The sequence below is a fragment of the Lactuca sativa genome, chromosome 6 (assembly GCF_002870075.4).
Source record: "Lactuca sativa cultivar Salinas chromosome 6, Lsat_Salinas_v11, whole genome shotgun sequence".
Classification (NCBI taxonomy): domain Eukaryota; kingdom Viridiplantae; phylum Streptophyta; class Magnoliopsida; order Asterales; family Asteraceae; genus Lactuca; species Lactuca sativa.
The window spans coordinates 18738469-18762709 of record NC_056628.2 but is presented as its reverse complement, the minus strand read 5'-3'; the positions used below and the strand labels follow the sequence as shown (position 1 = coordinate 18762709).

General features: G+C 32.5%; 3 protein-coding genes across 3 annotated transcripts; all 3 read left to right on the top strand.

Moving 5' to 3' along the window:
• Positions 1-7747: 7747 nt before the first annotated feature.
• LOC111906065 (FACT complex subunit SPT16) lies at positions 7748-12356 on the top strand. Its single transcript, XM_023901798.3, has 2 exons — positions 7748-7948; positions 8847-12356. Exon 2 carries the CDS (start codon positions 8873-8875, stop codon positions 12080-12082), a length of 3210 nt encoding a protein of 1069 aa, XP_023757566.1. The 5' UTR covers positions 7748-7948; positions 8847-8872; the 3' UTR covers positions 12083-12356.
• A 204-nt stretch (positions 12357-12560) lies between these two features.
• On the top strand, positions 12561-14174 carry LOC111906066 (uncharacterized protein ycf36). Its single transcript, XM_023901799.3, has 4 exons — positions 12561-13103; positions 13511-13539; positions 13683-13739; positions 13835-14174. Exons 1-4 carry the CDS (start codon positions 12605-12607, stop codon positions 14063-14065), a joined length of 816 nt encoding a protein of 271 aa, XP_023757567.1. The 5' UTR covers positions 12561-12604; the 3' UTR covers positions 14066-14174.
• Positions 14175-15702: 1528 nt separating this feature from the next.
• LOC111906068 (K(+) efflux antiporter 4) lies at positions 15703-21486 on the top strand. The gene is made up of 18 exons (XM_023901800.2): positions 15703-16162; positions 17026-17069; positions 17176-17234; positions 17333-17411; positions 17493-17554; positions 17651-17726; positions 18033-18179; positions 18268-18351; positions 18449-18517; positions 18608-18774; positions 19082-19178; positions 19260-19313; positions 19410-19505; positions 19866-20054; positions 20192-20269; positions 20369-20413; positions 20812-20901; positions 21018-21486. The coding sequence occupies exons 1-18, from the start codon at positions 15889-15891 to the stop codon at positions 21105-21107; spliced, it is 1800 nt and encodes a 599-aa protein (XP_023757568.1). The 5' UTR covers positions 15703-15888; the 3' UTR covers positions 21108-21486.
• The last annotated feature ends 2755 nt before the right edge of the window (positions 21487-24241 follow it).

The following is a 24241-nucleotide window of genomic DNA, read 5'->3' as shown; positions in this document are numbered from 1 at the left end:
TCAAATGTGGAAAGTTGTGATGTCTTGGATAAGACAAAGACCATCTAGGACCAATTTATGAAGAGTTTGATAAAAACTACACTAACTCTTGAATATTTGTTTGTCAAAAAATGTTTATTGACAAAATAATCTTATATGACAAGGAGTAAGTGGGAGTCTTAATGGTCTTGAAAGGTTTCAAGAACAAATCAAATAAACCTTATCCATCATCACTAGCACACGAGTTGAGGTTTACAACCTATCGTGTTGACATTATTTTGTTTCTGTGCTGTTCCAATTGAGTTGATTATGCATGTGAGTTCTATGAGTTCTCATTTTGAACGCATAAAAGGCAAAGCACCTTAATCAATGAAAGATACATTGATAGGAAAGGGTGAGTTGCTTAATTGATTGGAAGACATGGTGGGCAGCTGTGCTACCATAAGGCAAGAAATCAAGATTAAGAAAGATCGGTCCATATGAGTTTGAATTTGTCGTAAACCTTAGTTTCAACAAATTCACATGGATAGGAACACATACACCGCTCAAATCTAAGTGTCATAAGATTTCCTCCTTCATGAAAATGATTGTGAGGAAATGCTTTCACTAAGAAAGATTTAAGAAGATAGTGATTGTAAATTTGCATTCTCGAATTCGATTATGGTTACGGTATCCCTTTCCATAATTTGAATTGTGAGGTTTGGCAATTGTTTACACACACATATGAACTATCTAAGGCAAAGGTGTATAAGTTCAAGAAACCTTGATAAAAGATTATCAAAGCACTAAGTATTAGAAACGTGAACTTAATAAATTCAATAAGCATTGTTTTTCTGAAAGTTAAGATGTTTCTAAAGACATGTCGAAGCTAGTGGGAGCATAAGTGTTATGTTTTATAGTAATCATCATGATAGTGGGAGGATAAAAGTTATGATTATTATGGAAAGTATTGCAAGTTGGCAATATTAATTATAGAAAACAAGAGTTATACCTTGCAAAGTTGTAAGGGTTGTAAAGTTGTTTTGCTATAATTAAGGGAGAGAATATTATGCTTCATTTCAAATCTAAAGGCTTAGGTTGTGGAATGTTAATAAAATTTAGTCAAAGGTACATAGTGTGTTCTTAAAATTTCGATTATGATTACGACATTCCTCTTCACAATTCGAATTTTGAGAACATAGCAAATAAAACATTATGCGTCGTATCCCATACGCTTCGGGTATAGAATCGATTGCAAATGCTTTAATGTTTGATCATTCTAAATTTTTCCAAATGTCTAGCGCATTTAGAGGGAAAAGGGACTAGAATTGGTTTTGACTAAAATAATTAAACAACTATCAAAGGACAATCCAAAGTTCGACGAGGATTGGTCGCTTGTGAGTAGTTGGAAGTATAGTATTGGAAAATATGGAAATGTTTCCATATTGGATGGACCATATCGACATCATTACGAATAGATAAGATTCTATTAAGAATGAGTTGTCATATGGAACATATGGAAGTATGTCCATATTGGGAATTGAATATTGAGAAATCTATGACTAGATTAGAAACTTCTATGCAAAAGGATGTTCAAAGAATGTACTTTGAGTGAGAGACATCACGTCTATGGAATTGTCTTGTAACAATATCCGATAGAGGACTTTGTAATATCATTGGCAATAATCTTTGTGACTTTGGTGCAGTGAAATTACGAAATGATAAGTTGCATAGAATGTTAGAATCTAGCGTATTCTATAAGTAGCAAGAATTTGATATTCTTTAACTTATGGAAAAGGATTTGGAGTTGTGAAATGAGATTGATTGGAAATGTGTTCAATGTGATCTATTTCACAAAGAAAGAACCATAGGTAAACATTGTGTGCATGCTAGGAGCATGGGACAAGTGTTGTAATTCAAGTAAGAAGTTGATTAACCGAAACAACAAATAATGAGTAATCGATATGGTGATAAATAAAAGGTGTTTTATTTATGCTCAAAGGGTTGAGGCCATATGGGATTAGTATTATTCTTGTGTTTCACATTTGCATGTTTTGACTTCCAGAATAATTGAGTTTATTAAGAATAATCGAATTATTCAAACGGGCCACAGTCGTTCATATGTTGGAAGTAGATATGAATGAAAATTATCGTGAATTGGTGTGTGGATTGTCTAAAAGGTATTAGGCATAAGCAAATGTTTGCTGCAACGTTCATGAGTGCTTATGAATATGAATTTGAGCATTGGATTAAACCTACGCTCACTTGGATCACTCCATGGATTGTATCATGAGTGATTGGTGAGACGATAACATCTTATATTCTTGAAACCGAGATGTGTGAGTTGTATCTTGCAAATCGGTTGCACATTGATAATATGTAAACGCACTAGTAACTTGGTGTTATAAAACATATTGTTGTGTGTGATTTGGTTAGTAAGTGCAAGCAAGCATTGTATCAAATTTTATCCTTTCCTTTTATTCAAAGTAAAATAAAAGTGATATCTTTGGGCCTCTCGATGGTTTAGTGATGACAAACGTAAATGCTCGGCCGGGCTAGGGCTAATTTGATTTGTTCAATTAGTCAGTCGTCATAAATCAGAAATCGAAAAGTAGTACAAAGAGAATGATTTGAAATCATGTCTTATATGATATCTAGAATGGAGGAATATATGATCCCTTGTCTAAGGACACGCGTATTTGATATGATCAAAGTTGACAGCGGCTTTGGAAAGCTACGATTGCAGATCGGGATCCGAAGTCATACGCAAAATAGTTGTTAGACTTATCCAAGTGGGAGACTGTTGGATTAGTGTCTAAGTCCATAACTATTTTGGTATGTACTTGACCCGATAGTGCATGGTCCTTTTGGGTTGCCTTCACCAAAGCAACTTGATTGGAGAAATAAATAGAGAGAGAGGTTATTATGATTTATTAATATGTTATAAGAATAAGATATTAAAGGAGAAATCATATTTGTTTAATTAATATTGGTCAATAATTAATTAAGAATTAATTTTGTGATCAAGTGTCATTAATTAAACTAGAGGAGTTGAATTATAATTATGTGATAGTTACAAAATAAGGTAAGGACTATCTTAAATATAGGGTGAACGAATTTAAGGAGATAATGCCTTAGAATTCGACTAGGATAAGGGTTTCTAAGACTTATCTTATGGTTGCTTGGTGGGCAAGCAACTAGATAAGGATAAGGACTAAAACCCTAATCTTTACACCTATATAAACCCCCTAAGAATCATGAATTCGTCTAAGCCTTCCCAAGAGGTCCTAGAAACGAATTCAATACCTCCCCTCTCTCCTTATACCTTCTCCATTTGCTCTTGGTGTTTGTAAGCCATTAGAGGAGTGACACTTGTGACTCTAAGCTTTCCAAAGTCAATTCAAGGAGGATTTGGGATTGTTATTGCTACATAACAATCAAGGTAATATCATAAACCTAATTATATGTTAATATTGATTTCCATATGCTAGAATTAGGGTTTATAGTCTTGGATTTAAAGCATGTACAATAGAGAAACCTAGATCCAAACATTAGGGTTTGTATGAGCACACAGGATGTCTTATGACCAAAACCCATCAGAAACAACATTCCTTGCAACCAAAATAACTTCCTTGATCTTCAAACTTCATCAAAATACCACCAAAAGCATCTAAAAGAGGGGAGAGGAAAGTTGAAGAGCTCAAATAATGAAAATAGAGATATGCTCTCCATCCACTCTGTGGAACTTGTTTTCCAGTCCATGGTGATCACCACACCTTGGAGATATGCTCTCCATTATGTGGTGACAGTTTTCACCCAAATCCCTTCCAGCTTCAAACAATCGTAACTTTTTCGTTTTAACCCCATTTTCAATGATCTTTATATGCACACGAAGGTATTGACAAACGTCACAGTTATATCTAATTACTCTATACTAAAAACATACTGAACTAAAATTTGTTAATTCGTGCAAGAAGTCCAAAATATCACGTTCTCATTTTACCCTTTGGTTTAAAGCACAAAGAAAGCCAAAGATATTTACTTGATCACATTACAACCCAAAATCCCAAAATAAGAAACGTCTTGAAAATCGATGTTATAAAATTTGCCAAATTTGCCAAATCTTTTCCCTTTTGTAGCTTCATGAACGCATGAAACATAGAGATAGAATTTAGAAGACAAAATTAGAGTCATTTCTCCTCCTTTATAAGCTAAATAAAAAGCTAGCTGATAGCTGAAAAGCTAGCTGATAAAAAATAACGTTTGGTAAAACTAACTGAAAAGCTAGCTGAAATATATAAAATTACATAAAAGGACATGTAAGACTATGTGTTTCTATAATTAATTAAGGGGTGTATTTTGAAAATTTTTAAAAAGCTCCTAAAAAGCTAGTCTAAGTAGCTTTTCAAAAAACTAGCTTATCTTATCAGCTACTTTTTGGCTTACCAAACACGACAACATAAAAAAGTTCGAAAAATAAGCTAGCTGTGGTGCGCCAAACACAGCCTAAGTTGATATAATATATTGATTATTTTGAATTATATGATAATATATAAATATATTAAAACTGCATAATCTCAATTTTTTGAATGTCCTCTACCTGGGGGTTGCTAATGAATAAAATTAAATATAATATATGGTTTAATGTTATTTATAGTTTTGTTATTGTTAATTAATTTTTTAAAATTTATTTTCTTAACGTTTTAATTTCTATAATTGTAACTATTTAAAACATTTAATATATATATATATATATATATATATATATATATTTATTTATTTATTTTAAAGGTAACAATATAATCATTTAGATAGATTATTTTTAACTATTGTTATTGTAAGTTATTTTAAACTACTTATTTCAAAAATTTTAAGGATTATAAAAATATCTTTAAGAAACATTTTAGTTAAAATGATATTACAATTTAGTTTTTTGTATTTAGCACTACAATTTATCACTTTTAACTATTCACAAAATATTCTTTGAGTTTTTTAAGTTGAACTGAAATTTATATTGAAGTTGACCGTATAATGTTATATTTAAATTAACAATTTAAGTATTTTGTCAAAACTGTTTAAAAGTTATAACTTTAAACTGATAATGGTTTACATACAACAACATATTAAAATTTAATAAATTAAGTATAATATGTTAAAAGTTAAAGACATAGCTTTATAAGTAGAAGTAAAAATATTATTTTAATATTGGAATTTAGTTTATTTATGATTACACTTTAGGTTTGATACTTGTTTAACCTTATTAACCAACTTATAATCATTACAAGAAAGATACTACAATTTATCACTTTTAACTATTTACATAATATTTGTTGGGTTGTTTAAGTTACACTAAAATTTATATTTAAGTTGATCTTGTAAGGTTGTATTTAAATTAATAATTTAAGTACTTTTATACAATTTTTTCAAAAGTTGTAGCTTTAAAATGATAATGGTTTACATACAATAACATGTTAAACCTAATAAATTAAGTATAATATGTTAAAAGTTAAAAACATAACTTTATAAGTATAAGAAAATATATTATTTTAATATTGAAATTTAGTTTATATATGATTACACTTTAGGTTTCATATTTATTTAACCTTATTAACCAACTTATAATCATTATTAGAAAGAAATTGAAAAGTCATGGGAGTTTCAAATGAATGTGGTGAAAGGAAAAATGATTCCTTTATAAATATATACTAGGCGAATGTTCGCGCGTTGCGCATAAACACCTATATAGTTGAAGTCTTTACAAATATATGATTTTTTAAATATAACAATAACGTTGTTGTTAAATTTGATATAATAATTTGTATATACTAAATTGATATAATATATTGATTATTTTGAATTATATAATAATATATACATTTATTATAACTTCATAATCTCAATCGTTTGAATGACTTTTACCCGCGAGTTACACATGAATAAAATTAAATATAATATATGATTTGATGTTATTTATAGTTGTTTTTATTGTTAATTAACTTTTTAAAATTTGTTTGCTTAATATTTTAATTTCTATCATTATAATTATTTAAAACACCAAACATTGTTTTTTTTTATTTTAAAGCTAACAATATAATTATTTATATAGAGTTGTTTTTAACTATTGTTATTGTAAGTTATTTTAAGCTACTTATTTGGAAACTTTTAAAGATTATAAAAATATATTTATGAAATATTTTAGTTAAATTGAGATTACAATTTAGTTTTTGCTTTTATTACTACAATTGATCACTTTTAACTATTTACAAAATATTCTTTAGTTTTTTTAAATGACACTGAAATTAATTCATATTTAACTTGACATTGTAATGCGTAGAAACACCTATATAGTTGAAGTCTTTACAAATATATATATATTTTAAAATATAACACTAACGTTGTTGTTAAATTTGATATAATAATTCGTATATTACTTTGATATAATATATTGATTATTTTAAATTATATGAATATATATAAATCTATTATAACGTCATAATCATAATCGTTTGAATGACTTCTACTCGTGAGTTACACATCAATAAAATTAAATATCATATATGGTTTAATATTATTTATAGTTGTTATTTTTAACTAATTTTTTAAAATTTATTTACTTAATGTTTTAATTTCTATCATTAAAATTATTTAAAAAATCAAACATTATTTTTTAATTTTAAAGGTAACAATATAATCATTTATATAGAGTTATTTTAACTATTGTTATTATAAGTTATTTTAAGCTACTTATTTGAAAATTTTTAATGATTATATAATTATATCTAGGAAATATTTTATTAAACTGATATTATAATTTAGTTTTTGCATTTATCACTATAATTTATGACTTTTAACTATTTACAAAATATTATTTGGTTTTTTTTAGTGGAACTGAAAATTATATTTAAGTCGACACTGTAATGTTATATTTAAATTAACAATTTAAGTATTTTGTCCAAACTGTTCAAAATTGTAGCTTTAAACTGATAATGGTTTACATTCAACAACATTTTAAATCTAATAAATTAAGTATAATATATTAAAATTTAAAGACATAACTTTATAAATTGAAGTAAAAATATTATTTTAAAATTGAAATTTAATCTATTTATGATTACACTTTAGGTTTGATATTTATTTTAATTATTATTAGAAAAACACTACAATTTATCACTTTTAACTATTTATAAAATAATCTTTGGGTTGTTTAAGTTAAATAAAATTTATATTTAAGTTGAGCCTATAATATTATATTTTAATTAATAATTTAAGTATTTTATACAAATTGTTCAATAATTATACCTTTAAAATGATAATGGTTTACATCCAACAATATATTAAAACCAATAAATTAAGTATAATATGTTAAAAGTTAAAAAACATAATTTTATAAGTAGAATTGAAAATATTATTTTAATATTGAAATTTAGTTTATATATGAATACACTTTAAATTTGATATTTATTTAACCTAATTACCAAATTATAATTATTATTATAAAGAAATTGAAAAGTCATGGAAGTTTTAAATGAATATAGTGAAAGGAAAAAAGAATGAAAGTTTCAAATGCATAAGATTTACAAGTATGTATGATGTATGATAATGAAATGATATAATGAAAATTAGAACAAAGTATTCAAGACTCGCCACATTCACAAGTGTATGTCGAATATAATGTAATAATAATAACAATGAATATATACGAAGCTTCAAAAATTCAAGTGATATTTTGGGGAATAGGCGGGTGAAAGAACCTCCAAAACGACACTATAAAAGGCGATGATGAAAAATGAGGGTTACTTCATTTCAATAGTCCGGGAAGTCAAAACACAACACTCACACAATCACCCAAAACACGTAATGCCCTTGCCCTATTCTGCGACGCTCGTCTTCCGTTCGCTACCGCCCTCCGCCGTCATCACTTTCTGCTCCACCGTCACATCTTCTCTGGCATAGCGTCCCTGATTTTCATCTAAATATCTCGATCAAACAGGTAATTTCTGTTTTTATCGCGAATTTGTGAATTTAGGGTTCCAGATCTACGATTTTTTTACGTAGAAATTGGTATGAAATGAAATACAGAATAGGGGAACAATTTTTTTTTCTTCTTAATTTTGAAGTGAGAAAAACGGAGATGGATTTTAGGCTCCAATTCGAGAAATTAGTCATCCTGCTGTATCGATTGTTACGAGCGCTGATTATTTTGATTTTTGATTTTTTACTAACATCGTCGCGTAGGTTCCAACTTTCGCCCATATTCTGATTTTTTATTTTTAGGCTACAACTTTGAATTTCGATTGTTCATTTCTGATTTATTCAGCTATAATCTGCGTATTTCGATTTTGACAGTGACTTGGAACGAAAAGGCTTTTTGAATCTAAAGTTTTATGTTCTATACCTAGTAGGCGGATCCAGGATATTTTTTTTCCCTGTGTCACAAAACACCAATGTTACAAAGCCGAAAATTTTGTTTTATCCATGCACAAGGATAAATTCATAGATATATGTACATACATCTATACTTTGATTTATAATCACTGGTTTTAAGCTCATAGAAGCCATTTGGTTCTCCTAGCTCATAGAAGCCCAATAAATTTTCCTGGAGACAGACTTAACAGACCAAAGTTAGTAAAAAGCTTTGATAACCTTTAAACTTTTTGCAATCAACATATCAAGAATTCATTTATGTATTACATTGATTTCCCATTGATAGATTAGCAGTGTCCTCTAAAGTTGTTAGAGGTTTCCTAGCTTATTAAGAAGCTAGTTTACATAATTTTCTATTAAGAAAGTGGTGTTTAGTCGTTGTAAGGTGGGAGGATTCTTGTCATATTTTACAGTTATATAATTGTATTAGGAACTAATCAGTTTTTTTTTAATGTTGTAATCAGGTTCATTGCACTGGTAACTTCTGAAGATGGCTGATCATCGCAATGGTGGGAATCATCCACCAGCCAGTAAAGGTGCAGGTGCAGGTGGAGCTGGAGCTGGAAGTGCATACTCAATTGATGCAGAAACTATGAGCAGAAGGTTAAAGTTAATGTATTCTAACTGGAGGGAACACAAAGATGAGTTATGGGGTTCTTGTAATGCCTTTGCAGTAGCCACCCCACCTCCTTCTGATGATCTTCGTTATCTAAAATCTTCATCTCTCAACATTTGGCTTCTTGGTTACGAATTCCCAGAAACAATAATGGTTTTCTCAGAGAAACAGATTCACTTCTTATGCAGCCAGAAGAAGGCAGATTTGTTAAGTGTTGTGAAAAAGTCTGCAAAAGAAGCAGTTGGTGTAGAAGTTGTGATGCATATCAAAGCTTCAAAAAGTGATGATGGGGCGAAAGAAATGGATGCCATATTACAAGCCATCAGTGATGGTGATGACACTGTTCTTGGCTATATAGCAAAAGAAGCACCTGAAGGGAAGCTTTTAGAGAAATGGACTGAAAAGATGAAGTCTTCAAGATTACAGCTTTCTGATATCACAAACGGATTAGCAGATCTTTTTGCTGTGAAAGAAGCTGGTGAGCTTACAAATGTGAAAAAAGCTGCTTATCTTACTGCTTCTGCTATGAAACAGTTTGTTGTTCCAAAACTTGAGAAGGTAATCGATGAAGAAAAGAAGGTGACACATTCTTCTTTAATGGACGACACTGAAAAGGCGATTCTTGAACCTGCTAGAATCAAGGTGAAGTTGAAAGCTGATAATGTTGATATCTGCTATCCTCCTATTTTTCAAAGTGGTGGAAATTTCGATCTGAAACCTAGTGCTTCAAGTAATGACTACCATTTGTACTATGATTCTGCAAGTGTGATAATCTGTGCACTTGGGTCCCGCTACAACAGCTACTGTGCAAATATTGCAAGAACTTTCTTGATCGATTCAAATGCTACACAAAGTAAAGCTTATCAGGTTCTATTAAGAGCCCATGAAGCTGCTCTTTCTGCTTTAAAGCCTGGTAACAAAGCAAATGCTGTTTATAAAGCTGCTGTTGCTGTGGTTGAAAAAGACGCACCTGAATTGCTTCCTAATTTAACAAAGTCAGCGGGAACCGGGATCGGTCTCGAGTTTCGTGAATCCGGGATGTCTTTAAATGATAAGAATGAAAAAATCTTGAAAGTGGGAATGGTTTTGAATGTGAGTTTAGGGTTTCAAAACCTACAAACAAAAAGCAGCAAAACAAAGAGCCAGAATTACGCCCTTCTGTTAGCTGATACTGTTACTGTATCAGCTAAAGGACCTGAAAATTTAACTTCTTTGAGCTCCAAAGCTTTCAAAGATGTTGCATACTCTTTCAATGATGGTGAAGAAGAAGAAGAAGTTGAAAGGGTACAACAGCCAAAAACCGAGCCAAAACACTCGAAAGCCACACTCCGTTCAGACAACAACGAAATGTCTAAAGAAGAGCTTCGAAGACAGCATCAAGCAGAACTCGCGCGTGCCAAAAACGAAGAGACAGCTCAGCGCTTGGCTGGCGGGAAGAACGCCAGCGGGGACGGGAGAGCATCTTCTAGAACATCAAACGATTTGGTTGCTTACAAGAATGTAAACGACATCCCACCTAATAAAGATATCATGATTGTAGTGGATCAAAGAAACGAAGCAATTTTGATTCCGTTATATGGCGCCATGGTGCCATTCCACGTGGCGACAGTTAAGACGGTTTCCAGCCAGGCGGATACATCTAGAAACTGTTACATTCGGATCATATTTAATGTCCCTGGGACACCTTTCTCCTCTCATGAAACAAATTCATTGAAAAACAACACCGGCATCTTTCTAAAAGAGGTCTCGTTTAGGTCAAAGGACCCGAGACATATCTCTGAAGTGGTTCAGCAGATTAAGACATTAAGAAAAAATGTGGTGTCACGTGAGTCTGAAAGAGCTGAACGTGCGTCTTTAGTGACACAAGAGAAACTTGTAACTGCTGGGAATAAGTTCAAACCGATTCGGTTAACGGATCTTTGGATCCGCCCGGTGTTTGGCGGGCGGGGACGGAAGCTTCCGGGGACTTTAGAAGCTCATGATAACGGGTTCCGGTACTCGACTTCGAGGTCAGATGAACGTGTTGATATTTTATTCGGGAATATAAAGCATGCGTTTTTTCAAGCAGCTGAAAAGGAAATGATTACTTTGTTGCATTTTCATCTTCACAACCACATCATGGTTGGAAACAAGAAGACAAAAGATGTTCAGTTCTATGTTGAGGTGATGGATGTTGTTCAAACTTTAGGAGGTGCGAAAAGATCCGCTTATGATCCGGATGAGATTGAAGAAGAACAACGAGAACGAGACCGGAAAAACAAAATCAATATGGATTTTCAAAGCTTTGTGAACCGGGTTAACGATCTTTGGGGTCAACCCAAGTTCAAAGGGCTTGACCTTGAGTTTGACCAACCGTTACGGGAATTGGGATTCCATGGTGTACCGTATAAAGCTTCGGCTTTTATCGTCCCGACTTCAAGCTGTTTGGTGGAGTTGATTGAATCTCCGTTTCTTGTTGTGACTTTGAACGAGATTGAGATTGTGAATCTTGAAAGAGTTGGATTGGGTCAGAAGAATTTTGACATGGCGATTGTGTTCAAGGATTTTAAAAAGGACGTGTTGAGGATTGATTCCATTCCGTCTACTTCGCTCGATGGAATCAAAGAATGGCTTGACACGACTGATATCAAGTATTACGAGAGTCGTTTGAATATGAACTGGCGTGCGATATTGAAGACGATTACGGATGATCCGAAGAATTTCATCGATGAAGGCGGATGGGAGTTTTTGAACCTGGAAGCGAGTGATTCCGATTCTGATGGTTCGCAGGAATCAGATCAGGGGTATGAGCCGTCGGATGTGGAGCCGGAATCAGAATCGGAAGATGAAGGGTCGGATAGCGAGTCGTTGGTGGAGTCGGATGACGATGAGGAGGAAGGGTCGGAGGAGGAAGGTTCTGAGGAGGAAGAAGGGAAGACATGGGAGGAGTTGGAGAGGGAAGCAAGCAATGCAGATAGGGAGAATGGGGTTGAGTCAGACAGTGAGGAAGAGAGGAAACGAAGGAAGATGAAGGCTTTTGGGAAGTCACGTGCGGGGCCCAGTAGCAGTAGCAGTGCTCCTAAGCGTCCTAAGTTCAGGAGGTAAAAAAATCATTCGATTATGGATGATGGATGATGGAGGTGTAGCAGTTTGTTTTATTTTGGATTTTGGATTTTGGATTTTGAGTTTAGAAGAATTAGTGGATTTTGTGTTGTTACTTGTTACTGTTAGGTGTACGTTTTGTTTTTGGGTACTTCAGAAGTAATATTGTCTTATTATTATTATGAATTAATTAAACGTTGAATGTAGCGTCAAGGATATTCTGTTTTCATAAGTTGTGGAAATGTTTTAGTATCTATGAATTATGAATTTATGATTATCAATATTTTGTTGGTTTGAGATTTAAAAGAAGAAAAAGATAAAGATGATGTAATCGTCAAATCAATGGAAGTAACAAATGAAACTACTTCCATTGATTTGTGAGTCATAATTAAATGACAAATTGACCTTTTCTACGTTATATTAGAAATGTTTATTGTTAAAAATCGATATTAAAAAGTTTTAAAATCATATATCTGGTCAAATATTATACATTTTTTTAAATTGAAAATCTTTAGACGTCCAAAAATGGTTCTTCTCCTATCTCTAAAACCACTAACACCGTCACCGGTACAGTCACAATCGCCACCGCTTCTCCTCCTTTCTCCGCTCACCTCCTCTTCTCTATTTCCGCTCACAATCAAACCCTGCAAGTCTAATCGCCTACGGCAAACCCGCTTCTCCTACAGCAGCCGAGATCCGCCGCCGCCGGAAACAGGCTGCCCCGTCCCACCAGAGCAACAACCGATCAACGAGTACCAATCTCTGTGCACTTCCTCCCCTTTCTCCTGGGCCTCCGGCGACTTCGTGGAGTACTGCTCCCGGTTACTTGCCACAGGCGCTGGGTTTGCTATGTTCGTCGGGCTTCCTGTTTCGTGGTACGGGTCGGTCGGTGTCGGGTGGGAACCTACTCAGCGGATCCTGGGAGCCGTATGCAGTGGAATATTGGTGGTTACTCTTGCTGTTGTGAGGATGTATTTGGGTTGGGCTTATGTCGGCAATCGATTGCTCAGTGCCACTGTCGAATGTATGTATACTTCCCTTTCTACCATTACAAACACAACAATCTCAACTTTTGATTCGATATGATTATGAAAGTGAATCACATATATGATATATGCAATCAGATAATGAAGTATGCTTCTAGTTCTAGGCATCTGTGATTCAATGAAGCATTTAGCCTTTTAGATTTCATAATACTGATTTAACGATGAAAGATGAATAGATTTGATTGGTTTAGAGGGTTTCAATCTATACTCAATGCCCATTTCTTGCAACACAGAAGGCGTAAGTTCTTGTTTCAAGTTCCCATAATTGCCCTATCTATCCCTAACCTTGTTTTTTGCTAATGAAGTTTTTTAGTACATTGTTAAACTTATAAAATTTATAACGTGTAAATGTTATAATATCTTATTGTGTAATGTGTACGTACAGATGAAGAGACTGGATGGTATGATGGACAGGTAATATCTTTATAAATCATATAAGTTTATTACTTTTTTTTGGCATTGGATTATGATTTTGTATATTACTTCTTGTTGCATACATATGACATGGTAACAGAAGATTGGATTATGAAAGTTAACTTGTTATGATAAACAAACAGATTTGGGTGAAGACTGCTGAAGTGTTGGCAAGGGATCGGCTTTTAGGATCATTTACTGTAAGAGATTCATTCTTTATTATTTATTGTTTCCAAACACAGATTCCAATTCTTTCAAATTCCAAATATCAAAATTACTTGTTTTTGTGGTGCAGGTGAAGCCAGTGCTGAACAGATTAAAGAACACATTAGTGGCTCTTGCATTATCTTTATTCATGTTCATTGTTCTTCTTATCAACACTGAAAGCAGCAGCCAGAGCCAGAAGCTGGCCTCCATCACAGCAGGTGTTGAACCAGGTGGCAGAGCAGTTGCAGGTGTTTACAGTGATGAGTCAGCAAGATCTTTTGAACCAGAAGCATTTTGTGGTTCACCTATGGCTGATTAGATGAAGCAGCATTTGTAAATACAAGCAAGAACATATTTGATGTATAGTAGTACGTACCCTTTGTACATATGGGACACTTTAATTTAATCAATTAAGTTACTAACTCCAAGATTGTTGAATTAATTGATCAAGATAAGATATTTAAAGATACGTGATGAATTTAGGAAAGAAGGAAACGACTTTATCGAGGTAAAACATCATTCTCAATATATGTGCATTCAATTTTTATGTGGAAAAAGTAATTTCTAACTACTCCATCAACCAATTTAAGATTAAACAACTCCAAAGTAAACGAAAGTGTGACAATGAAATGTTACCTAATTATTTCTCTTTCAACCAAATTAAATAATTATAGATCGGCTATTTTGGAATTTTGGCTTCCGGCCGGATTTCTCCTTTGTAGTTTGTACAATTTCTTCATTTTAGATCCATCATGGTTTCATTTCAATACCCCTTTTGGGTTGAACGAGTCGTGTATCTTATGATGAATATTCATTCTATTTTGTCCACTTATTTAACAAGTCGGGATGGTTTCATTTCAATACCCTTTCCTTGCAAAAACCAAGAACCAAAGGGGCCTTGATATTTGTGACTCGTGGAAATCTCTTACAATGTTAATTACTCCAATTCGATGCCCTCACCATAATCTCCTGTTATTAACCTTTGTACCTAAAACATGGAAACTAGTGGTTAAACAAGGAAACAAGATAAATAGTGGAATAATAAAATAGAACTTTCTCTCTTCCCCCTCTAAAGATTTGAACTCCACCTTCAACCCATTAAGCCTTCTTTAGGGGAAGAAAAACAACATACAATAGTTTCTATGATGCGTTTCACTACTTCTGTCTGTAACTGTTAGACCAGAAAGTTGTTTTTATTGTCTATAGACACTACATGCTCATGATTTTCTTTTCTCTATCCTATAGAGGGTCAGCCAACACATGACACATCTGGAGTATCATACTACCCATAAGTATCGCTTCATGATTCTCTTAATTTTGGTTGATGAGGTATTCCTAGTTTGCCGGAAGGCATGATTAAACTCTTTTGCAAAACATGCAGGATATTATAGAGAATTTCCAAGTTTCAAGTATCAACACAATATGGTGATGGACATTTTGGTTTTTGGATGGGTGAAATAGAAACATGTTTGTATGGATCTAATAAGGGTTTATCCTCTTGCAGACATGAGGAATAAGGGTTTCACGGTGGGGCAAACAACTTTAAAAATGACAAAACACGAGAAACCGTGTATGAAAAATCAATATGTGTTTATATCATTCACGTTTGATACATTTGGTTTCCTTACACCAGAAGCCGTGTAACTTTTCATTAAAGTCTCACCAGTCATGCATAGTAATGTTATGATCAGTAGATGTTGTTTAAAAAAAATAGTTTTGTCAAAACAAAAGAAAAAATTAACAACGCAACTTGTTGTCCGTTTACCGTCTAGTTCGATGTAAACTATTACTATTTGTTAAATGAATTGTGAATATTGAAAATCGAATTAATATAATTAATTTTTCTTTAAAAACATTATATGAAGATATTTGTGATAGTTAGATGAATATTTAATGTAATCTTCTTTAATTAATAATGTGGTGTAGTTTATATAAACACTTGAGTTTCTAGGCCATATAAAAACATGGGGTGTCATCCTCCAGCTCCTGGCTCACTGGTTGTGTAGGTTACTCCAATGCGGACCCCACTCGTCTCTCCTCTTCCACTATCAATTAATTCGTCACTGAAACAAAACCAAAACCGACACAAATTCACACACACATAAACTCACCCGTGTGGATCCCTCCGTCGCCGTCCCTGCCATGAAAAGGGGGATACCCACCTCCTCCTCCCACCTCCGCCGTCTCTACTTCCTATCTCTTATCTCATTAATCCTTTCCTTCTTTCTTTCTCTCCCTCTCCCTGTCCTCGCCGACACAGATCAGGAGCAGCTTGAAGACATTAGCGACACCTTTGTTAATAACGCCACTCTCACTTCCAACAATGCTTCTTCTACTACGGATAGAGACAGGAGCTTTGCTGGTATGATCGATCGTGCTCTGGAGAAAGAGTTCACTGAGAATGATCAGACCGAAGGTTGGCTTATTAGATCTGATGCTTTTATTTAGGGTTTTACAATGTATGCTTTCATTTGCTTGCTAGGATTCTAATTACTGCATTTAATTGCTTTTTTTAATTTTATTTCTTCCTTCCATGAAAAAAGGGGAATTCAACAGATCAGCCATTATCATTGGTTACTTCAGGAATTGAATCTTTTCTTTTTAATTGAAAATGTTAGGGCTTCCATTTTATATGATTCTTTTGTAGCTATATTGTTACCTAACTTTAGAGATCCTACATCTGGAATCTCAAGGTTGACTTGTGATTAGAAAGAAAGAACACTATTCAAAACTTATATGGATCTCTTAATCAGCATGGTTATCAAACTTGAGCTTTTGTGATGTGAGGATCTTGTTTGAATCCAAAGCATCACAATGGCCACACTTTGACCACCCAAGTTCTAGCGACTTGGCATCTACTTATCTGATATTGAGGTCCTTCCTCTTTTCAAAAAAGGACCTTACGCTTTCATTTTTGATGCAAAACCTCATCTTTCTAAATCCATAATTGCAGATTTAACGCCAAAAGCAATAATATAATTTAAAGAGATAATGCCCTTCTTAAGTACAAATATTGTGAACCAAACATATTCTTTGTAATGTCTCCTAGCTTATCTTGGAATCTTTACTTAAAAGTATTAGGCCCCAAGTTTCCAACACTCATCAAGTATAAACTTATCTTGGAATGGTCGTACTTTTATATAAATATTTTATCAATGGCCCAATACAGTCTGAAGAGAAACTATAGTTGAATATCTGACATAATCATCTTAAAGGTGGAATTGATATAATACAAAAGAACCAATAACTAATCTTCCTAAATCCTAACTGAATTTGCAGAAGAGGATGCAGGCAGCTTCAATAACAGTGTTGCTGGGCAACAGGTTGCTCTTTCAATTTTCATTTCTTTTAAATGCTGTAATAAAGTAAGCATGTTTCTTAATTTTCTTTCCTTGCTGATTATCTTTAATTTACATGTGTTTTCACCAGGCTGTATTGGAAACTGTAGCTAGGGTTAAGTCCAAGAAAAATGACACAAAGGATGACAAGTATGATCTTTTATCCATTTCTTGCTTAATTCTATGATAATTATATGAATTAATATCCAATTTATAATATACTACTTATATTAAGACAATTTTTATAGGTCCTTTCAACTTCATCATGTTTTCACTATGGATAATGACAACGGAGCAGAAGAGACACCAACACTAATTGACAGAAAGGTAAATTTTGATATTTAAACTGTTATATATTGTATTGTATTGGCTTCATGTAGTTAATGTATTCTTATTCTCTTTTTTCAGGATAATGTCTTTATCATATCCAATTTCAAATCAAAATATCCAGTGCTACAGTTGGACTTGAGGTAACTTTTTTTTTTTACTTGATGACAATCTTCCTATCAGTACATGTTACAAAAGCAACATTAATATTTAATATAATATAAATGTTGAATTTACAGGTTAATATCCGATCTTGTAGTTGTCATTGTATCTGCCACTTGTGGTGGCATTGCCTTTGCTTGTGCAGGACAGCCTGTATGAATACTGTTTCAATCTTTGTTTCTGCTTATCTTTAAAGAAAATTTGCTGAAAATAGCATTTTTTTTTTACCAATATAGTCATTGTACTTTTATTTTTACCCATAAGTATGTTGCTATTTCGTATAAAGAAAATGTAAGTATGTTGCTATTATGGGTAAAAAAAATAAAGCACATTGCTTATATTAGTAAAAAGAGTAAAGTAGCTATTTCTTGCAACTTGCATGTATCTTTATGATCATATAATGTTTTTTTTTTGTTTTTGTTTGTGCATTTTTTCCTGAATCACATGTGGGTTTCACAGGTGATTACTGGATATTTGCTGGCAGGATCTGTTGTTGGGCCTGGTGGGCTGGATGTAGTTAGTGAATTGGTCCAAGTAGAGACAGTAGCACAATTTGGTGTAATTTTTCTTCTTTTTGCTTTGGGGTTGGAGTTCTCCATGGCAAAGGTTAGTTTCGTAATTAATGTTGCCTTGGATAATTAATACACATGAGAGACTAACTGTCTAACTCAAAGTAATTGTTTGATAATTTTAGCTTAAAGTTGTTAGAGCTGTTGCTGTTCTTGGAGGACTTCTTCAAAGCTTCCTATTTATGTGCATATGTGGAATTACAGCCTCTGTAAGTTTGACTAAACCTTCTAATTCCGTTGACTTTTTAACTTTTTTTTTTTTTTTTTTTTGGTTTCATTTAGTAATAAAGTATGAAATATCAACAGTTATGTGGTGGTAAGCCTTCTGAGGGGGTGTTTGTTGGGGTGCTTCTTTCAATGTCATCAACAGCAGTGGTAAGCAAAATCTTACTATTATGGAACTCTTTTGCTTAAGCCTACCTCTCATCGACCTGTAGCTGATTAAACATTAATTTAATTATGCAGGTTTTGAAGTTTTTGATGGAAAAGAATAGTGTTAATGCCCTTCATGGACAAGTTACAATTGGAACCCTAATCTTGCAAGATTGTGCAGTGGGTTTATTGTTTGCTCTTCTTCCTGTTCTTGGTGGAACTTCAGGTGTTCTACAAGGAGTCATATCCATGACCAAATCGTAAGTTATCAACCTTGTTTATTTGTATACTATTTTTATTTTTGAGAGAAATTGCAACCTACTTTATTCTTTTTACCAGTATAAGCAACGTACTTCATTTTTTATACCAATAATAATTGCACTTTATTTTTAGTATGTTGGTATTATGAGTAATAAATAAAGTAGATTGCTTATATTGGTTAAGTATGTTGGTATTCTGAGGAATTTGGCTAATAATTTAGTTAATTATATAAAAAAATGTTGAAATGTTATATTGTTTGTTTAGAGATTTCTGTTGATTTCAGCATACTGATTGTTAGTTAGTCAGGCTGGTGGCGTTGGTTGCATTTTTGGCAGTTTTATCCGTTTTGTCACGGACTTGTTTGCCTTGGTTCCTTAAACTCATGATTAGCCTCTCCTCACAGGTGACACATCATCAACTTTTATTTATTTATTTTAATATTATATACATATTTTTAATCGTATTTTCCTAATCTTTTGTGCAGACCAATGAACTGTATCAGTTGGCATCCGTTGCATTTTGCCTGCTGGTAGCCTGGGTTTGTCTTTCTTCATGATACTTGATTTTTTATTTTTTATATAATCACAATTCTTTTCTGGGTAAAAAAAAAAGGTATTTTTTTGATAAATTGCAGAGTAGTGATAAGCTTGGATTAAGTTTAGAGTTGGGTTCGTTTGCTGCTGGAGTTATGATATCAACAACTGATCTTGCTCAACATACACTTGAACAAGTAAGATTCATTCAAATAAAAAATGAACTTCACTCACTAATTTAGAGTAAGTCACATTTTTAGTCCCTGAGTATAGTCGATTTTTGTCCCAATAAGTTTTCTGTTGCGAATTTGAGTTTTTTGATCCATATGACTAATATTTATGGGACCCAAATTTCTCAGGGACCAAAAGTTGTCATTTTACTTGGAATATAGAGCAAAAACATTTAATAAGGACCAAAATTGAAATGATAAAACTTAATTGGGACCAAAATTGTAAAAACCAATCAGACCAAAAAATGTAATTTCCTCTTAAATCTATATTATGATAGTTATATCTTAAAAAAAAAAATTGTATTGAAGTTTGTTTTAATGATGCAGGTAGAACCTATACGCAATTTTTTTGCTGCTTTGTTTCTTGCAAGCATTGGGATGCTGATTCATGTCCATTTCCTGTGGAACCACATTGATATTTTACTGGCATCTGTTTTATTAGTTGTCATTGCCAAGACAATTGTCATCTCCATTGTTGTCAAAGGTTTTGGCTACAACAACAAAACTTCAGTTCTCGTAAGCTTTTATATATAGCAACCTACTTTCTGAAAATCATTTTTAAAAAATAAAATAAAAAAAACACTCTTTGCTTTCGTCATAGTTCATTGCTGTTGTTATGTAGTAAGTAATATTGAAGAAATAAAAAAATGCAGGTTGGAATGTCTTTAGCACAAATAGGAGAGTTTGCTTTTGTCCTTCTGAGTCGTGCTTCCAATCTTCATCTTGTTGAGGTTTGTTTCAGGGACAAAAGATATTCATATTATTTTACATTATTTACAACATAAGGAAAAAAAGTTAGTTCAGAAAATGACATACATACATGATTTCAGGGGAAGCTGTACATGCTGTTGCTTGGAACAACTGCTCTTAGTCTGGTATGGTATTGTATTTATGAACATAATATTTAGAGTACATTACATTTTTTGGCTTTTGTCCCTAAACTTCTCTTTTTGCTATCTTGGTCCTTATCTGAGGTTTTCGTAATGCCTGATTTTTTGCAATGAAAAGTTGTGCCTTATTTTGAGGTTCTTGTATTTTTGCCCAAAAATTGTCATTTTAGCTGGAATGGGAGGGTAAATATGGTCATTTTACTTGGATCTGGTCATCAAATAAGGACCAACTATGCAAAAAAAAAAAAAAAAATGAAAAAAAGAGGTATATTAAGGGACCAAAAAAATGTAATTTACTAATAAGATAGATGGTGTGTAATGGATGGGATATAACTTATAAGCAAGCAAGAAAAAATATGATATGATATGATTTTAAAATATAGGTGACAACTCCATTGCTGTTCAAGATAATTCCAGGGGTAGTGCATCTTGGAGTTTTGTTACGGTGGTTCACCCCGGATAGTCAGAGTGAGGTCAAACATTCATTATCTTTATCTTCTTCAAAACATATAATATAGTATCTTTTATTATTTTTGCTTTCTAAAAACAGCCTATAACTAACTCCAATAATAACAAAAAACACAAGCAGATGGGAATAAAAATAGAAGGTCTGCGATCTGATAGTGCAAAGCAACGGATAGCCTTGATTGCTAAGGATCTTTTGATTCATGAAGGTTGACCAAAGCAGGTCAAAGTTTGGATTGGATTGGATAAATGCAGAATGCGGGTTATCCAGACCAGACCAGACCAGAGTACAATGCTTGGTTTGCTGTAATAGGAAGTTGTGTTTTTGTTTGGAAGAAGAAAGAGAAAGAGAAAGAGGAGGAAAAGAAGGGAGAGAGGTATTCAATCTAACCAATAGACAACTAAACTAACTAACTAACAGGTGAGGTGAGGTGTGAGCTAATTTTTGTGTGTTTGTGTGTTTGTTTGGTTGGTTGTTTGTTGGTTTGTAATGTAAAAATAGGTGGTGTACTTTGTATCTAGTGGAAAACAAAACAAAACAAATTTTCCATGTAATTTTTGAAAGGAAGCCCGGGCCGATCAATTCTTTTAAATATTGTTTCTATTTGCAGCAGTTGTTGCATAAAAACCTGTCTTTCTCGGTATTAGATTGTGGAAATAAGACCAGTTGGATAATCAACTATGAAACATCACTAGGGTGTAATGCCCTTCAAATTGTTAAAAACCTAACAGACAATAAATGTTGTACTAAATTTGGTTTTTTTATGAATACACTTTGGACTCATCAAACAATACTTTAACGTCACGGGATTTTTTTTTTTTTTTTTTGATGCAATCTTCAACAATTTTTTGATATTCCTATATATTCCCCAATTTCATATCATCACTTTGATTTGAACCACCTTCAACATCTTTTTGATTGATCTTCTTCCCATGGGATGACTAGTCCTTGGAATCTCAGTTGGTTCATCTAAATTGACTGAGTAACCATACATGGATTGACTATGGATGGTTTTGGTTCTTTTTGAATCACCCATATCCGATGTATTTACTTAAAAGCTATTTTATGGTTACTCGTCAACTTAGACGAACCAATTGAGGTTCCAAGGACTAGTCATCCCATGGGAAGAGATCAATCAAAAAGATGTTGAAGGTGGTTATTCACAATATTTCAAAGCTCAAACATATTTAAAAACACTCTTCTTTTCTTTCTCGTAAAGTTGTTGAGTTTTTGTTATGATGATTACATCATTTGCACTGCTTGGCCGTTGATGAACAAACCATTGAACTTCATTACACTTTTGTTGGTGTTGCTTCAATTCGAGTAGATTTAATGTTTTCTTCGGTAGTTGTTTTTCTTCATTTAGGCAAGGAAACACTTCCATATTTCATTATAAAAAATCACCTCACTTTGATCTTTCCCAACTGTTGGGTCTTTTTGGAAGATCGAGCCATGATTTTGCTAATGTAATCTCTTCTTTCGGGGTCCACCGTATATTCGAGCTGGGTTAACTGTTAAGGATTGGGTACACCATTAGGATTGGTTCAAGAATCGATTTCGGGTTGGTTGATTGGAATTGAGTTTTTAAATTGTCTCAAATTGTTCAAAATCGGATTGGGTATGGGTGTGGTTTGGGATTGAATTGGAAATGGTTTGGTGCATATGGATTATAAAATGAACCATTTCTGACATAAGGAAACATTGTTGGGGAATAGACTGGACGATCCATTTGAAGTTGGTATTTAAGGTTACATCGTTAAAATATGGTAAAAAGTGGAGATTGATGTTAGTATTTATATTTGTTAAAAGTATATAAAAAATTTACATTTTTGTTATTGGAAATGGTTAAACATAAAAAAAATACAAGCACTTATGGTTCACAAAGACATGCAATATGTATAGGAATCACGACTTTCTTCTATCCTACTCAAACCCTCTTCATCCTTTCCTATATTTCTCTGTGCCATAGCCACACTATTCGACATCTTTTTTTTTTTTTAATGTTTATTCTCACACATATAAAAAATTTAGGTTTGGCTTAAAAAACACTCATTTATCATGTAGACACCCTATTTAATTATTTAAATATTTTCATTGGTTAAATTTATATTATTTTACGAAAAAGTTAATTATAAAAAGTTAATTATAAATTGATTTTTGATAAAAATGTTCATATGATATTTAAGGAGGGTGTCAATTTAACATCCAAAATTTTACTTTTTTATAGTTGAAGTCTTCCAAACTTTTATATTTAGAGTTATCATGTATCCGTTTCAAATAAATTGTGCTCTCTCTAAGAATATTCTCACTTTCATATTTAAAAAAAAATGCTTATCAATCATGAATCATTTCATATCATCTAAAATGGTTAGGATATTAACATTTTCTTTGTTTCCTTTGTCTTCTTGTCCCTAATTCGTCATATTCAAGTTTTTAATTATTATTATTTTGATCAAACTTGGACGACAATAATACTGTTAATATATTTTTAAAAATATAATTGGTAATAACTTCTCTATTTAAAAATATGACACTAGGCAATTAACTAACTTAGTGCTTATGGCGTCCACTGTTTTGTTCGTTGCTAATTATTATATAAAATTAACGACCTTAAATTATATAAGTTTCTTGTATTTTTTTAATGTCATAAACTATTCTTAATATTTAAAAAACAATCAGATATTTGTATTAAATAAATTAAATTCTGAAGGTGTTTCTCTTATCCGCCTCATATTAAATGTAGCAATTGACTTTTTGGGATGTATATTTAAGTATTCCATACATGATGATGATGATCATGATGATGCAAATAACCACCTTCATGACTCAATTTTTGACTTTTTTATGTTATGCCATCCATCACTCCCAATAAACCAAAACCAACACAAGTACTATATTCATATTCATTTTAATAACTAAATATCATATCTTAAAATATTACGATTATTTTTCGCTTAAAAAGAAATTTAAGAAATTCGTTGGAAAAAAATAGTATTATAATTAAAATTTTATCAAAGATGTTTTATTTATTTTTAGAACAAATGCGTATAAAAGGCTTTCTTTTAAAACCAAGAAATGCTTTCATTTGTAACAGCAGTAGTAAATTACATGTCAAAGACATATTTTATAAATTTTAATTTTAAATATCATTTTCTTAATCAATACAACAACAAAACACAAGTCCTATAAGATAATAAGAATGTGATAAAAGGAGATGTAAGATGTAGGTAGCTTATACATAAAGGTAGATATATAGCTTCTATCGATGACCCACAACATAACAACAAACGCGAGCTCATACCGAAAGATTTATTTTTTCTTACATGTGAAGTGAAAACTCAATTTTC